At 62.1% G+C, this 17,078-nt stretch overlaps 1 protein-coding gene across 1 annotated transcript in view; it reads right to left on the reverse strand.

The window, feature by feature from the left end:
* Positions 1-6,590: 6,590 nt before the first annotated feature.
* NBEAL2 (neurobeachin like 2) overlaps positions 6,591-17,078 on the reverse strand; it is a 35,908-nt gene continuing 25,420 nt past the window's right edge. Inside the window, exons 30-55 of the mRNA XM_085562018.1 lie at positions 16,902-17,039; positions 16,525-16,830; positions 16,283-16,432; positions 14,734-14,891; positions 14,530-14,654; positions 14,235-14,355; positions 13,992-14,149; positions 13,742-13,875; positions 13,555-13,662; positions 12,472-12,567; positions 12,270-12,394; positions 12,047-12,187; positions 11,837-11,967; positions 11,650-11,759; positions 11,454-11,571; positions 11,285-11,382; positions 11,086-11,202; positions 10,913-10,999; positions 10,685-10,794; positions 10,432-10,604; positions 10,020-10,114; positions 9,822-9,938; positions 9,579-9,740; positions 9,359-9,507; positions 8,512-8,647; positions 6,591-7,105 (exon numbers count right to left, since the gene is read on the reverse strand). Coding sequence (XP_085418144.1) covers positions 7,001-7,105; positions 8,512-8,647; positions 9,359-9,507; positions 9,579-9,740; positions 9,822-9,938; positions 10,020-10,114; positions 10,432-10,604; positions 10,685-10,794; positions 10,913-10,999; positions 11,086-11,202; positions 11,285-11,382; positions 11,454-11,571; positions 11,650-11,759; positions 11,837-11,967; positions 12,047-12,187; positions 12,270-12,394; positions 12,472-12,567; positions 13,555-13,662; positions 13,742-13,875; positions 13,992-14,149; positions 14,235-14,355; positions 14,530-14,654; positions 14,734-14,891; positions 16,283-16,432; positions 16,525-16,830; positions 16,902-17,039 — 3,468 coding nt within the window. The 3' untranslated portion in view covers positions 6,591-7,000. The remainder of the gene's footprint in view (positions 7,106-8,511; positions 8,648-9,358; positions 9,508-9,578; positions 9,741-9,821; positions 9,939-10,019; positions 10,115-10,431; positions 10,605-10,684; positions 10,795-10,912; positions 11,000-11,085; positions 11,203-11,284; positions 11,383-11,453; positions 11,572-11,649; positions 11,760-11,836; positions 11,968-12,046; positions 12,188-12,269; positions 12,395-12,471; positions 12,568-13,554; positions 13,663-13,741; positions 13,876-13,991; positions 14,150-14,234; positions 14,356-14,529; positions 14,655-14,733; positions 14,892-16,282; positions 16,433-16,524; positions 16,831-16,901; positions 17,040-17,078) is intronic.

Below are 17,078 nucleotides of genomic sequence, written 5' to 3' on the forward strand. Positions count from 1 at the left end.
TGGCACCAACATGGGGAAACTGAGGCACAAAAGGGGAAATTAAGGAGCAACACGGGGAAACTGAAGCACAAATGGGAACCCGGGGCATAAAAAGGGAAAATTGAGCACCAACATGGGGAAACTGAGGCACGAAAGGGGAAATTAAGAAGCAACATGGGGAAACTGAGGCAGGAGAGGGAAACTGAGGCACGAAAAGGGAAATTAAGAAGCAACATGGGGAAACTGAGGCAGGAGAGGGAAACTGAGGCGCGAAGGGAAACTGAGGCACGGAGGGAAACTGAGGCACGAGGGGAAACTGAGGCAGGAGAGGGAAACTGAGGCACGAAGGGAAACTGAGGCGCGAAGGGAAACTGAGGCAGGAGAGGGAAACTGAGGCAGGAGAGGGAAACTGAGGCACGAAGGGAAACTGAGGCGCGAAGGGAAACTGAGGCAGGAGAGGGAAACTGAGGCACGGAGGGAAACTGAGGCACGGAGGGAAACTGAGGCACGGAGGGACACTGAGGCACGGAGGGAGCCGCCGGTGCCACTCACGGCCGCAGGGCGGGCACGGCCCCGGGGCGCGGCGCGGTGCCGCGGGCTCGGCGCGCTCCGGGCTCGGGCGCGGCGGCGCCGCTCGCGGGGCCGGGCCCGGCTCCGGGTCCCCGGCGCCGCCGCCGCGCTCGGGGAGCCCGCGGGGACACGGGGGACACCCCCCGGGCCGGGCCGGCACCTGCGGGGAAACACGGCAACGTAAAGGAAGGGAAAGGAAAGAAGAAAGGGAAAAAGAAAGGGAAAGAAAGGGAAAGAAAGGGAAAAAGAAAGGGAAAAAGAAAGGGAAAGAAAGGGAAAGAAAGGGAAAGAAAGGAAAATAAAGGGAAAAAGAAAGGAAAAGAAAGGAAAAAAGAAAGGGAAAGAAAGGGAAAAAGAAAGGGAAAGAAAGGGAAAGAAAGGGAAAGAAAGGGAAAGAAAGGGAAAGAAAGGGAAAGAAAGGGAAATAAAGGAAAAAGAAAGGGAAAGAAAGGAAAAAATAAAGGAAAAAAGAAAGGAAAAGAAAAGAAAATAAAGAAAGGAAATAATAAAGGAAAATAAAGGAAAATAAATAATGGAAAAAGATAAATGAAAATAAAGGAAAAAAAAAGGAAAATAAAGGAAAATAAATAAAGGAAAATAAAGGAAAAAGTAAAGGAAAATAAATAATGGAAAAAAGAAAGGAAAATAAAGGAAAAGAAAAAAGGAAAAAATAAAGGAAAATAAAGGAAAATAAAGGAAACAATAAAGGAAAAAAAGGAAAATAAAGGAAAAAATAATGGAAAGTACAAGGGAAAATAAAGGAAAATAAATAAAGGAGGAAAAAAGAAAAGAAAAAATGAAGAAAAAATAAAGGAAAAGGAAAAAAGGAAAAAATAAAGAAAAAATAAATGAAAAAATAAAGGAAAATAAAGGAAAATAAATAAAGGAAAAAAGAAAGTAAACTAAAGGAAGCTAAAGGAAAATAAATCAAGGAAACAATAAAGGAAAAGAAAGGAAACTAAAGGAAAATAAATCAAGGAAACAGTAAAGGAAAAGAAAGGAAACTAAAGGAAAATAAATCAAGGAAACAGTAAAGGAAAAGAAAGGAAACTAAAGGAAAATAAATAAAGGAAAAAAACCCCGAAAAAATAAAGGAGAATAAAGGAAAAGAACTAAAGGGAAATGGAATGGAATGAAAGCAAAGGAACGGAACCGGAATGACCCAAACGTGACCCAACAGAGCCAAAAACAACGAAAGCCCCGGGGCGAAGTGACCCGGCCCGGCCCGGTTCCGGTCCCATCCCGGTCCCCTCCCGGTCCCGGCCCGGTCCCGGCTCGGTTCCATCCCGGTTCCATCCCGGTCCCGGCCCGGTTCCGATCCTGTCCAGGTCCCGTCCCGGTTCCATCCCGGTCCCGTTCCCCTCCCGTTCCCATCCCGGTCCCGGCCCGGTTCCGATCCCGTCCAGGTCCCGTCCCGGTTCCATCCCGGTCCCGTTCCCCTCCCGTTCCCATCCCGGTCCCATCCCGGTCCCGGCCCGGTTCCGATCCCGTCCAGGTCCCGTCCCGGTTCCATCCCGGTCCCGTTCCCCTCCCGTTCCCATCCCGGTCCCATCCCGGTCCCGGCCCGGTTCCGATCCCGTCCAGGTCCCGTCCCGGTTCCATCCCGGTCCCGTTCCCCTCCCGGTCCCCTCCCGGTCCCGTCCCGGTTCCGATCCCGTCCAGGTCCCGTCCCGGTCCCCTCCCGGTCCCGTTCCTGTCCAGGTCCCGTCCCGGTTCCATCCCGGTTCCATCCCGGTCCCGTTCCCCTCCCGGTCCCCTCCCGGTTCCGGTCCCATCCCGGTCCCGGCCCGGTTCCGATCCCGTCCAGGTCCCGTCCCCGTTCCATCCCGGTCCCGTCCCGGTTCCGTTCCTGTCCAGGTCCGGTCCCGTTCCCCTCCCGGTCCCGTCCCTGTTCCGTTCCTGTCCAGGTCCGGTCCCGTTCCCCTCCCGGTCCCATCCCGGTTCCGTTCCTGTCCAGGTCCGGTCCCGGTTCCGTCCCGGTCCCGTCCCGGTTCCGTTCCTGTCCAGGTCCGGTCCCGGTCCCGTTCCTGTCCCGTTCCCCTCCCGGTCCCGTCCCGGTTCCGTTCCTGTCCAGGTCCGGTCCCGGTCCCATCCCGGTCCCGTTCCCCTCCCGGTCCCGTCCCGGTTCCGTTCCTGTCCAGGTCCGGTCCCGGTCCCATCCCGGTCCCGTTCCCCTCCCGGTCCCGTCCCGGTTCCGTTCCTGTCCAGGTCCGGTCCCGGTTCCGTTCCCCTCCCGGTCCCGTCCCGCCCGCACCGGGCTCAGCAGCAGCAGCAGCAGCGGCACCGGGAGCGGCCGCATCGCCGGCACCGGCCCGGGAACCCGCTCCGGGCCGGGCCGAACCGCTCCGGTCCCGTCCGGCACCGCTCGGCCCCGGTTCGGCTCCGCTCCACTCCGCTGGGTCCCGGTTCGGCCCCGTTAGGCTCTGCCGGGTCCTGCTTGGGCTCCGTTCGGTCTAGGTTCGGCCCCGTTCAATCCCGGTTTGGCCCCGGTTCGGCCCCGTTCGGCTCTGTTGGGTACTGGCTTGGCCCCGTTCAGTCCCGGTTCGGCTCCGTTCGGCCCCTTTTGGACCCGCTGGGTCCCGGTACAGCTCCTTTCGGCCCCGTTCGGTCCCGGTTCGGCCCCGTTCGGTCCCGGTTTCGCCCCGTTCGGTCCCGGTCCGGCTCCTTTTGGACCTACTGGGTCCCGGTCCGGCCCCGCTCGGCCCCGTCGCGCCCGGGCCGGGCTGGGCGTGGCTCCCCCGGGCGGGGCGCGCTCCCATTGGCTGCGCGCGGCCTGGGGGCGTGGCCAGGCGCGGAGCCCCGCCCCCAGCCCCGGGGGTCGCGGGTTCGAGTCCCGCCCTCGGGACGGCTCCGACCGGGAGCGAGGGCACCCAAGGGACGGGGCCACCCACCCCTCCCGCACCTCCCACGGCTCTTCCCGGGGCAATAAGGGCCTGGAAGAGGGAGAAGCAGCTTTATTGAGTCCCGCTGTGGGTGCAGCACCCTGGAGTGGGTGGAGGGACGTGGAGGGGGTGCAGAGTGGGAATTGGGTGCAGGGTGCAGGAGTGGGTGCAGGGTGCAGGAATGGGTGGAGGAATGGGTGCAGGGTGTGGGAGTGGGCACAGGAGTGGGTGCAGGGGGTGGAAATGGGTGCAGGGTGCAGGAATGGGTGCAGGAGTGGGTGCAGGGTGTGGAAATGGGTGCAGGGTTGGGTGCGGGACCTGGCAGTGGGTGCACGGGGCTGGCACGGTGGGGACACGGAGCTGTGGCACACACCTGGCACGGAGGGGACACCTCCCCGCAGTGTGCCGGGGAGAATTCAAGATCTGCCCAGATGTGCCCAGGTGCCAGCCAGATGTGCCCGAAATCCCCCTCAAAGACTCAGGGCTGGTGGGTGTCCCCCTCCAGATCCCCCCACTCCCCCCCAGATGTGCCAGAGCACCCTCCAGCTGTGCCCAAGCATCTCCAGATGTGCCAGAGATCCACCGAGATGAGCTGGACACCCCCCCCCCCAGATGTTTTAAAGCGCTCCCAGATGTGCTGGAGACCCCCTCCAGGTGATTCTGGGAGCCCCCAGATGTGCAGGAGACCTCCCCAAGATGTGTGAGGCTGCCACCAGATGTGCCCGGGAGACCCCACTTGCGCCAGAGATCATCCAGATGTGCCTGGGATCCCCTCAACTGTGCCAGCAATGCCCCCCAGATGTGCCCGGGACCCCTCCCAGGTATTTCTGGACCCCCAGATGTGCCCGGGACCCCTCCCAGGTATTTCTGGACCCCCAGATGTGCCCGGGACCCCTCCCAGCTATTTCTGGACCCCCAGATGTGCTCGGAACCAGCCCCAGCTGCGCCCGGGAGCCCCCCAGATTTTGGGGAGGGGGTGGAATCTGGGGTTTCCTCACCTCCCGCCTCCTTTTCCCATCCGGCCGCAATTCCCCGCAGGATGCGGACCCCCGCCGGGATGAAAGGGGGACAGGGAGGGGACAATGCCCCGGGTCACATCACATCAAAAGCCGGCGGCGCCGCCACCACCCCCCCGGTGACAATGCGAATCCCCCCATAAAGGGACCCTCAAAGCCCCCCCTGGGGGGGCTTTGAGGGTCCCTTTATGGGGGGATTCGCATTGTCAGCCCAGAGCCGCGCTGCGGGAAGGGGACTGGAACACCTGGACCAGGTGCTGTGGGATGGGGACACCTGGGACAAGGACACCTGGGTCACCTGGGAGAGGGATACTGGGAGTAGGGAGAGCTGGGACTGGAATCTATGGAACTGGGACACTTGGGACACCTGGGATTGGGAAAGAGGGGACTGGGATATATGGGATTGGGAAAAAGGGGACTGGGACATTGGGGACTGGATCATCTGGGATTGGGAAAGGTGAGACTGGGATATATGGGATTGGGAAAACTGGGACTGGGATATATGGGATTGGGAAAACTGGGATTGGGACACCTGGGACTGGGAAAGCCGGGACTGGGACATTTGGGACTGGTACATTTGGGATTAGGAAAGCTGGGACTGGGACATTTGGGATTGGGACACCTGGGATACCTGGGATAGGGAAAACTGGGACTGGGACATTTGGGATTGGGAGAGCTGGGACTGGGACATTTGGGATTGGGAGAGCTGGGACTGGGATATATGGGATTGGGAGAGGTAGGACTGGATACATGGAACTGGGAAACTCGGGACTGGAACACCTGGGACTGGGAAAACTGGGATTGGGACATTTGGGATTGGGAGAGCTAGGACTGGGACATTTGGGACTGGGAAAACTGGGACTGAGATATATGGGATTGGGAAAACTGGGATTGGGATATATGGGACTGGGATATATGGGATTGGGAGAGCTGGGACTGGGACATCTGGGATTGGGAGAGCTGGAACTGGGACACTCGGGACTGGGACACTCGGGACTGGGAAAGCTGGGATTGGGACACCTGGGATTGGAAGAGCTGGGACTGGGATATATGGGATTGGGAAAGAGGGGACTGGGATATTTGGGATTGGGAGAGCTGGGACTGGGACATTTGGGATTGGGAGAGCTGGGATTGGGATATATGGGATTGGGAAAGAGGGGACTGGGACACTGGGGACTGAACACCTGGGATTGGGAAAATTGAGACTGGGACATTTGGGATTGGGAGAGCTGGGACTGGGACATTGGGGACTGGGACACCTGGACCGGCTGCTGTGGGATGGGGACACGGGGCACTGGAACACCTGGGACGAGGAATTTCGGGAGGGATCCTTGGCACAGGAGGGAGGGGCACACCGGAGCCGGGAGGGGACACCGGAGCCGGGAGGGGACACCGGAGCCGGGAGGGGGACACCGGAGCCGGGAGGGCACACCGGAGCCGGGAGGGGACACCGGAGCCGGGAGCGCTCCTCCCGTGCTGCCACACGGGACAGAGGCCACGGGGACACGTGCCAGGGACCCACTGCCCGGCCTGGGACATGGGGGGGACAGATGATGTGCTGAGACCCCCAAAACTCGTGACACATGTCTGGGGAGCTGCTGAGACCCCCCCAAACTCGTGACCCGTGTGGGGAGCTGCTGAGACCCCCCAAACTCGTGACATGGGGGGTGCACAGCTGCTGAGACCCCCCAAACTCGTGACATGGGGGTGCACAGCTGATGAGACCCCCCAAACCCGTGACATGGGGGTGCACAGCTGCTGAGACCCCCCCCAAACTCGTGACACACGTGTGGGGAGCTGCTGAGACCCCCCAAACTCGTGACATGGGGGGTGCACAGCTGCTGAGACCCCCCAAACTCCTGACATGGGGGTGCACAGCTGCTGAGACCCCCCAGAATGGTGACACACGCGTGGGGAGCTGCTGAGACCCCCCAAACTCGTGACATGGGGGTGCACAGCTGCTGAGATCCCCCAGAATGGTGACACACGCGTGGGGAGCTGCTGAGACCCCCCCAAACCTGTGACACACGTGTGGGGATCTCCGAGACCAAAATTCTGGACACGGGAGCAGGGGCACACTGGGGGACACACACAGGAGGGGTTGTGTCCCCATCCTGGGGCAGCCACGGGCCTCACACCTTGATTTCCCACTGATATATTATTATTATCATTATTAATTATTATTAATAACAATTCATCTTCTGTAAAAGCTCTAAAAATGGATAGAAATAAAAAATAAGGGACGGGGTTGGGGGGGACACCCACACGCTGCCGGCTCCTGGCCAGCGGGCACGGCGGGGGGGCTGTGCCACCCCCTCTCCCCAGCGAGGGGTCCCCACCTCCCCCTGTCCCCCACCCTGCTGTGACAACGGGGGGGCGGCTCCCGAAAATCCAGGGGGGCTGGACACGCCGGCGGGGCTGGATAAGGCCACGGATGTCGGGCAGGACGGGGCTCTCCGGGCCCCCCTCGGCGCCCGGGGGTGCCCCCGGTCCGTGTGGGGGGCACGGGGCTCCCCTGGGTGCTGGGTGGGTGGGTGGGTGCTGGGTGCCGGCCTAGGCCCTGCCCTCGGAGGGGTTGTACTCGGTCTCCCCGGCCGACACCTGGGAGATGCGCCGCGTGGAACGCCAGAGCCGCCGGTGGAACTGCCCCGGCCGCACCTGGGGACGCGGGAGCGCCTTTCACATCCCAAAGCCTTCATCCGGCCCCTCCCCTTCTCCATCCCACCCCAAGGTCCTCACCCCCTTCTCCATCCCACCCCAAGGTCCTCTTCCCCTTCTCCATCCTCATCCTCATCCCCTTCTCCATCCCGCCCCAAGGTCCTCATCCCCTTCTCCATCCCATCCCAAGGTCCTCATCCCCTTCTCCATCCCACCCCAAGGTCCTCACCCCCATCTCCATCCCGCCCCAAGGTCCTCATCCCCTTCTCCATCCCCATCCTCATCCCCTTCTCCATCCTACCCCAAGGTCCTCACCCCCTTCTCCATCCCGCCCCAAGGTCCTCATCTCCTTCTCCATCACCATCCCACCCCAAGGTCCTCACCCCCTTCTCCATCCCGTCCCAAGGTCCTCATCCCCTTCTCCATCCCCATCCCAAGATACTCACCCCCTTCTCCATCCCCATCTTGTTCCAAGGTCCTCATCCCCTTCTCCATCCCATCCCAAGATATTCACCCCCTTCTCCATCCCCATCCTCACCCCCTTCTCCATCCCATACCAATGTCCTCATCCCCATCCTCATCCCCTTCTCCATTGCCATCCTCACCACCTTCTCCATCCCCATCCTGTTCCAAGATCCTCATCCCCTTCTCCATCCCCATCCCCTTCTAAGGTCCTCATCCCCTTCTCCATCCCATCCCAAGATCCTCATCCCCTTCTCTATCCCTATCCCAAGGTCTCCATCCCCTTCTCCATCCCTATCCCAAGATCCTCATCCCCTTCTCCATCCCCATCCTCACCCCCTTCTCCATCCCCATCCCCATCCCAAGGTCCTCATCCCTTTCTCCATCCCCATCCCCTTCCAAGTCCTCATCCCGTTCTCCATTACCATCCCAAAGTCCTCATCCCCTTCTCCATCCCATCCCAAGGTCCTCATCCCCTTCACCACCCCCTTCCAAGGTCCTCATCCCCTTCTCCATCCCCATCCCAAGTCCTCATCCCCTTCTCCATCCCTACCTCCTCTGCATTTCTCATTCCATTCTTCCTCCTCATTCCTTCCCAGATCTGCTTCTCCATCCCATCCTCTTCTCCTTCCCCATTTCCATCCACGTCTTCTTCAAGATCCTCATCCTTTTCTCCATCCTCATCCTCTCCACCATCCCCATCCCCTTCCGGACTCTCATCCTCCTCTCCACCCCAATCCCCTTCCCAAAAATCCGCTATCCAACCTCGTCTTCATCCCCTTCTCTACCACCATCCCCTTCCAGACCCTCATCCTCCTCCATCCCCACCCCAGCCCGGTCCCCCTCAGCTCTGGCGAGGACACCCCGATGTCCCCACCCCGGGAACACCCAGGGGACACCGAGCCACGTCCCCCTCGCACCCGGCCTGGCGGGGTCCCGCTCACCTCCGCGGGCTGCCCGGCGCCCACCACGATGAGCTTTCCATCCTCCAGCCCCACCAGGATGTGGCTCTTCTCCTTGGTGACGGACACGCTGCGCACGGGCACCCGCATGGGCACGGGGGGCACAGCCGCCCTGAGGCTGGGGACACGAGCCACGCGTGGGACACCGAGGAGTGGGACACCATGGAATGGGACACCATGGAATGGGAGACCACGGAACGGGACACCACGGAATGGGACACCAAGGAACGGGACACCGAGGAGTGGGACACCATGGAGTGGGACACCATGGAGTGGGACACCACGGAACGGGACACCGAGGAGTGGGACACCGAGGAGTGGGACACCATGGAGTGGGACACCATGGAATGGGACACCGAGGAGTGGGACACCGAGGAGTGGGACACCATGGAACGGGACACCACGGAACGGGACACCATGGAACGGGACACCACGGAACGGGACACCGAGGAGTGGGACACCACGGAATGGGACACCATGGAGTGGGACACCATGGAACGGGACACCACGGAGTGGGACACCATGGAGTGGGACACCATGGAACGGGACACCATGGAGTGGGACACCATGGAACGGGACACCACGGAGTGGGACATCACGGCATGGGACGCCATGGCATGGGACACCAAGGAGTGGGACACCATGGCACAGGACACCATGGAACGGGACACCACGGAGTGGGACACCACGGAACAGGACACCACGGAATGGGACACCACAGCATCACAGCATGGGACACCATCGCATGGGATACCATGGCATGGGACACCATGGAATGGGACACCCTGAGGGCGTGCCAGGGACAGGACAGGGCGCAGCCATCCCTCACCTCTGGAGCTCGCGGATCTCCAGCCCGCACTCCGAGGTCCCCAGCACCACGAAGTCCTCGGTCAGGCACATGGCTGTCACCTCCCGGTCCAGCGGGACGGAGGACAGGAGCTTCCCGTTCACCGAGTACAGGTGCAGCGCGAACCTCTCCTGCGAGGAGCACAGCGGCAGCATGGCGGCGGCGGTGGCCAGGAGGGGACCGTGGGGACACCTGGACCTACCTTGGAGCAGGAGGGTTGCCCCACGGCGGTTTGGGCCACCACCTGCCCCTCGGGCCCCACGGCCAGGTGGGACAGGACGGCGGGGGGACAGCTCTCGCCGGGCGGCCGCAGGGAGCGGATGAAGAGCCCCCGGCGCACGGTGTGGGTGATGATGGTGCCGTCCTGGGGGAGGAAGGGGACGCAGGGTGACGCTGGTGGTGGCACTGCCCATCCCACGCCCACCCCGCGGCCCCACCGGCTCACCTTGGAGCCGGACACGGCCATGTCCAGCTCGGTGCTGATGGCCACACACGTCACCTCGGCGTCGTGGCCGTACAGCACCTGGACGGGTTTGGGAGCCAAGCCGCTGGAAAAGCCACCCTGGCGTTGGGGACATGGGGACATCAGTGACCTGCTGGCAGTGCCCACACCATGAGCTCCCCCTCATCCTCGAGCCCTCACCTGCTGTAGGACCTGCCACACCATGCAGGTGGTGTCCCGTGAGCCAGAAATGAGGTAGATGCCGCAGAGGTCGAGTGACAGGCAGGTGACAACATCTGTGACAGCCAGAGGGACACCGTGAGGTGCCGGTCCCCTCCCACCATACTTGGCCCCCCATCCCATGGGATGGCACCATAATGTGTTTTTGGATGTAGAATTGCTGCCAATCCCATTCCGAGATGTATTTAGGCGTGTGGATGCTGCTGCTCCTCACCCCACTCCAGCTCTGAGGTTGGAACCTGGACTGTCCCCAGGAGATGGAAACACCGGGAGATGCCCTTCATGGTGTCACCCCTCTCCTGCCGTGGCCCTACAACCCCTCAGGGCATCATCAGATCATCATCATCACCACCACCACGGGAGGAGGACGTACCTATGTGCCGGGTGATGTGCCCCACGACCTTGCCTTTGGCCAGCGAGGTGACACGGAGGCTGTTGTCCCAGTGTCCCCCGCTGAAGAGCAGCTTCCCGTCGGGGGACACGGCCAGCGTGCGCGAGCTCAGGTCGGCCCCGGGGGCGAAGGGGCCCTGCAGGAAGCGCTGGGTCCTGCCAGGAGAACGTGGGATGGTGGATTTGGTGGCACCTCCAGGGACCATCCCTGGGGACCCTGAGCCCCGGTGACTCACTTGGCGTTGGTGACAGTGGGGTCTTTGGTGAAGCTGAAGTAGTTGGAGATGTTCTTGTCGTAGGGCAGCCAGTTATGGGTCCCCAACAAGCCGTTGGCACTCACGGTGACCTGGGCAGAGAGGGAGGGCAGGTGACACCCCTCTCACTGTTGGGATCCTCCCTGGTTTGGTCCTGGACCCATCCTCGGACCACAAAACGTCCCCGTGCCTCAGTTTCCCCACACTCACCAGGATGTCAGATCCCTGAGTGATGAAGGAATGGGCTTGGTTCTTGGGGACCACGGCCTGCACCAGGGCCACCCCATCGCTGATGCCCTGTGGGGACACGGCAGCTGCTGGGCACCCTCCTGGCCACCCCAGCCCTGCCAGCGCTGCCCAGGGACCCCCGGGGGTGTCCTCACCTCCACAAAGAAGGACTTGAGCTGGTCCAGGTTCTCGAAGACGTTGGGGGAGCGGGTGTCGAGGTGGGCCAGCCTGCGGGCGGCGCTCTCTGCCGACAGCCGGGCGGGGTGCGGCTCCTGGGGGGGGGCAGGGCACCCGTCAGAAGTGGGGGGACCCCCCAAAAAGGGGCTGGTTTTGGGGGCTGGGGGTCTGGGCTACCTTGAGCAGCTGGCAGGGCGTCTGCCCGAAGTTGCTGATGATGCCCTCCAGGGCCTTGCGCTGCGTCTCGTCGGTGATGGCGTCCAGGTCCACGGCCCCTGCGGGTGGGGACGGTCACGGGGGGACACACCCCTGGCGGGCATCCCCCTCGCTCTGCCCCGCAGCTCACCCTCGTAGGTGCAGTAGTAGAAGACGTTGAGGGCCTCCACGGCGGCCGGGCCGCGCTGCTTGTACCCAAAAATGAGGTCGATCCACTCGTGGAGGTGGGCGGAGACATATTCCGACTCCTGTCCGAGGATGGGGTGTCAGGGCGGGGTGGGAAGGGCCCCGAACGCCCCCAGGGCTGAGCGGGCTCCCCATCTCACCAGGGCTTTGCGGTGCTGGCGGATGAAGTCCTCGCGGGAGCGCGCCCACCGCGGCAGCACCACGTCTCCCACCTTCTCGTTGGAGAGCTGCAGGCAGCCCAGGTCAAAACCTGCGGGCAGGACGAGGGTGATGAGGGACACAGAGCCACCCCTGTGCTCCCCTGTTGGTGACAACGGTGCCCCTCACCGTTCTGGTTCTCCAGGAACTCTGGGAAGTAGAAGAACTCCGGGATGAGCTCCTTGACGTCCACAGGGTTCTCCATGCGGGCTTGCCACGCCGCCGGTACCGAGTGGAACTGCCGGTCCGAGCAGTCGAACCTGGAGGCACAGGACACCTGGCTGGAGCCGGTTGTCCCCACCATGTCCCCTCTGCAGGACCCACCCGCCGGGTGCCCACCTGCCACTCTGCAGCTGGATGTGGAGGGTGGTGAAGGGCTCGGTGCGGATCAGGTAGTGCATGACCCCGGCGGCGTTGGAGTAGTGAGTGCCGTAGTGGAACTTGTCCACCGTGCCCGTGGGGTCCTCAAAGCTCTCGTACCTGCAGGCCAGGTGGGATGGGGTCCACCAGGAGGTGGCCAGGTGCTCCCCGCTTCCCTGCCCTCGGTTTGGGGGGTACTCACTTCTCCTTGACGTCGCGGGCGTGCCGCTCGTTGGCCACCCCGATGGGCTTGGACAGGTCGCGGAACACGGCGGGGTTGGTGAGGTCCAGGGTCTCGGAGACGTAATCCCGCAGGATCCAGGGGAACTGGGTGGGGGCGGGAGGTGGGTGAGGTGGGGTGGCACCAGGTCAGTGTGGGGACAGCGGGGGACACCGGGGCTCACCACGGGGTACTGGGACAGGTCGTTGTAGGTGCGCCCCGCGATGGTGTTCAGCTGCATGAGGTACTCGAAGTTGGAGATCTCCCGCAGGACCCATTTCTGGAGAGAAGGGAGAGGGTGGAGATGGGCGTGGGGGCAGAGGAGACAGGGCAGACACCCCCTGCCACATGGCAGTGCCTGTCCCTTGGCCACCCTTGGTTCCAAAGCTGTCCCCAGTCTCATGGCCGTCACTGGTCCTGCAGCAGTTCCCAGAACTGTGGCCATGTCCACCCCATGGTCATCCTTGGTTCTACAGTCACCCCTAGTCCAATGGCCACCTCCATCCCACAGCCATGCTCCATGGCCATCCCTGCACTCAGATCCTCTCATGTGTCACGGATGTCCTTTGTCCCATGATTGTCCTCACCCCATTGCCATCCCTGGTGCCATGGCCACTCCCAACAGCCATCCTTCATCCTCTCTCCAAGCCCACATCCATCCCTGGTCCCATGGCCACTCCCAGATCGACAGTCATCCCTGATCCCCTGTCCATGTCCGTCCCTAGTCCCATGGCCACTCCCAGATCCACAGCCATCCCTGATCCCCTGTCCATGTCCATCCCTGGTCCCATGGCCACTCCTACATCCACAGCCATCCCTGATCCCATGTCCACCTCCATCACTGGTCCCATGGCCACTCCCACATCCACAGCCATCCCTGATCCCCTGTCCATGTCCATCCCTGGTCCCATGGCCACTCCCAGATCCACAACCACCCCTGATCCCCTGTCCATGCCCACGTCCACCTCCATCACTGGTCCCATGGCCACTCCCACATCCACAGCCATCCCTGATCCCCTGTCCATGTCCATCCCTGGTCCCATGGCCACTCCCAGATCCACAGCCATCCCTGATCCCCTGTCCATGCCCACGTCCACGTCCATCCCTGGTCCCATGGCCACTCCCACATCCACAGCCACCCCTGATCCCCTGTCCATGCCCACGTCCATCCCCGTCCCATGGGCATCCCCACCCCATGGTGTCACCCTCTCTTTTCCATCTGGGAAGGGGACACACGGAACATGGACGGGCGTGGTGGGGCCGGTACCTGCGTGAGCCCCGAGGCTTTGAGCAGCTCCTGGGGGGACCGGCTGCCAAAATAGGTCTGGTTGGGGGGCCGCAGGCCAAGGATGCAGGAATACACCTTGTTCCTCACCTGGAGGGGACACAAGGACACGGAGCTGCTGCAGCTGCGGCCCTGGGAAGGACCTGGGAGGGGATGAGGGGGTCCCCACCTTCTTTCTGAAGTTGAGGAAGTAGTTGGCCTGGTCGATGAAGAAGAGCTCGAGGGCAGAGCGGCGCAGGTTGTAGCGGCGCAGGTGGACCTCGCGCAGGTGGGACAAGGGGCGCTTGAAGTCGTAGCCGATCCCTGCCGAGGGCGGGGGGACATGGAAGCCCCCCAGGTGTCACCATCCCGCCATTCCCGAGGCAGGGATGGGGCTGGGCTGGGGTTCCTCACAGCCCTCGAGGAGCGCCCGCTGTTACCTCCCTCCGTCTCCTCCTTCTCGCTGCTGCCGTCGTAGAAATAAACGTGCTGGGTTGTCACCTCCAGGCGCCCAGGGACCACGGCCACCGTCGTGATGAGCTCGCAGTCCTCCGACACCACCAGCTTCTCCCGCTGGTTCTGCTCCTTGGGCTCAGCCCTGCGTGGCACCGTGGCGTGAGGACACTCTGGTGACACCCCCAGCCCAGGTGAGCCCGCGCTGGGGTAGGGGTGGCGTCACTCACTGGTTGTCCAGGACAGGGAGGTCCTCCTCGGCCAGCTGGTCATCCTCCAGCTCGCTCACCTTGGCCTCCTTGGCCATGGCGAGCGGGAGGGACTCGGCGGGGTTCTGGAGGTGGTCAGCTCCTGAAATGAGGAGGGGGTCAGCAGGACCCTCCACCCCCATGAGCTGGGGGCAGCTCCTGTGAAGGGCTCCCAAATCCAACGCTGTCCATGCCACCTCCCAGCCCAAACCCACCGGTGACATCCCTTGCCCGTGGCACGGGAGGACCCACAGGTGCCCCAGTGCCACCACCTCACCCAGATTGTCCCGTAGGGCGCTGGCCTCCAAGTGTTGGTCGAAATTGAGGTTGGGCACCAGCTTCAGCCTCATCCGGGAGTAGGTCTCGGCACTTGACAACTTCCAGCGAACCTCCGGCGGGTTCCTGGGGGACAGCTGGGGGTGAGGCACCCTGGGGAGCCCTGGCTGTGCCACCCCTGCCCGGGGACGAGCTGGGGACCCACCGGTCGGCCCAGGCGGAGCGGGGCGAGGTGAGCAGGCGGCACAGGGAGCGCCACTGCTTGAGCACGGTGCTGTGCTGGTTGTTGGTCTGCTTGAGGACGTTGGCGTGCCGCGCGTTCTCCGCCTTGCAGCGCTTCGCCGCCGGCTCCAGCACCAGCTCCTGCCGAGGGGGCACCACCAGAGTGAGGGTGACAGCAGCCTGGGGCTTGGGGACATCCATAGGGTGACGTCCTCAGGTAAGGACAACATCGCCAGGGTGACGTGGTTGGGATGAGGAGTATCCCTGGGATGATATCCCCGGGATGAGGAGCACATCCCAGGGGTAATGTGCCTGGAACCAGGAGCACATCCCCAGGACAATGTCCCCAGGAGGAGGAGCACTTCCTGAAGGCAATGTCCCCAGGATGGCATCCCTGGGGTGAAGAGCACAACCCCAGGATTAATACCCCAGGGAGAGGAGCGCCTTCCTAGAATGACATCCCCAGAGCAAGGAGCACATTCCCTGCATGAATCCTTGGGTGAGGAGCATGTCTCCAGGATGAGGAGAACCCAGAGCAACACCCCAGGGATGAGAAGCTTGTCCTCAGGTTGAGGAGCACCCAGAGAGACATCCCTGGGGTGAGGAACATGTCCCCAAGGTTGAGGAGAACCCAGAGTGACATCCTTGGGGTGAGGAGCATGTCCAGAGGCTGAGGAGAACCCAGAGTGACATCCCCGGGGTGAGGAACATGTCCCCAGGTTGAGGAGAACCCAGACTGACATCCCTGGGGTGAGGAACATGTCCCCAGGGTGAGGAGAACCCAGAGTGACATCCCTGGGGTGAGGAACATGTCTCCAGGTTGAGGAGAACCCAGAGTGACATCCGCGGGGTGAGGAACATGTCTCCAGGTTGAGGAGAACCCAGAGTGACATCCTCGGGGTGAGGAACATGTCCCCAGAATGAGGAGAACCCAGAGTGACATCCCTAGGGTGAGGAGCATGTCTCCAGGATGAGGAGAACCCAGAGTGACATTCCCAGAGTGAGGAGCATGTCTCCAGGTTGAGGAGAACCTAGAGTGACATCCCTGGGGTGAGGAGCATGTCCTTAGGCTGAGGAGAACCCAGAGTTTCATCCTTGGGGTGAGGAGCATGTCCCCAGGATTAGGAGAACCCAGAGTGACATCCCTAGGGTGAGGAGCATGTCCCCAGGATGAGGAGAACCCAGACTGACACCCCAGGGATGAGAAGCTTGTCCCCAGGTTGAGGAGAACCCAGAGTGACATCCGCGGGGTGAGGAACATGTCCCTAGGCTGAGGAGAACCCAGAGTGACATCCCTGGAGTGAGAGGGTAAGGAGCATGTCCAGAGGCTAAGGAGAACCCAGAGTGACAACCCTGGGGTGAGAACCTTGTCCCCAGGATAAGGAGGACATCCCTGGATGACATCCTGGGGGTGAGGAACATATCCCCAGGATGAGGAGCACCCAGAGTGACACCCCAGGGGTGAGCAGAGTGTCCCCAGGATAAAGAGCACGCCCCAGGGTGACATCCCAGGGACAAGGAGCGGGCAGTACCTGGAACAACTTGCGGCTGGCCGCCTTCTCCTGCTCCCGGCGCTGGGAGCTGCTCATCAAGGCGTCGTAACAGGCGTTCCAGAAATTGGACATCAGGTCGTGGCTCCTGGCAAACGTGTCCATCTCAAACTGGGCCATGGTGGGCTGCACCTGGACGAGCGGAGAGGCATTCCCAGGGCTTGGCACCCACCACCCCTCATCCAGGTAACCCCACAACAACCACCCCACCCCACGGCACCCACGTGCTTCTCGATGAAGCCCCTCCACTCTGGGGTGGTGCAGAAGAGCTGGAAGTCCTCGTAGAAGGTGGGGCTGCCGTTGGTGGGGGGCAGCGAGGGCAGGAACTGCTGCAGCTGCAGGGTCTCGTAGCACTGATCCATCAGCGTGCGGATGATGGGCACCAGCCAGGAGAAGGTCTCCGACCTGGAATCCAGGGAACGCCGCAGGGGCGTCTCCAGCTTCCCCAGCAGGTAACAGGCCTCGTCCCGCCGCGGGGCCGACGTGGTCTGCAGGAGGCTGTGCAGCTTCACGTAGGCCGGCGAGTGCAGCTGCGGGGACGGGGGACATCAGGCGGGGCCACCACGAGGCCACCGCGGTGCCCAGGGAAGGGGGGACCCACCTGGGGGTCCTGCAGCAGGATGTACCCGACCAGCACCCGCAGCCCCGTCTGCGCCATCTCCTTGAGGTCCGAGGTGCCGTCGGCCAGGTGGTGCCACACGCCCAGCTTGTCCAGCAGGCTGCTGACCCCCTCGTAGATCTGGGGGGACACCGTGAGCCCCCAGCCCTGCCCAGCCAC

The sequence above is a fragment of the Lonchura striata genome, chromosome 2 (assembly GCF_050655825.1).
Source record: "Lonchura striata isolate lonStrDom1 chromosome 2, ASM5065582v1, whole genome shotgun sequence".
In the NCBI taxonomy this organism is placed as follows: domain Eukaryota; kingdom Metazoa; phylum Chordata; class Aves; order Passeriformes; family Estrildidae; genus Lonchura; species Lonchura striata.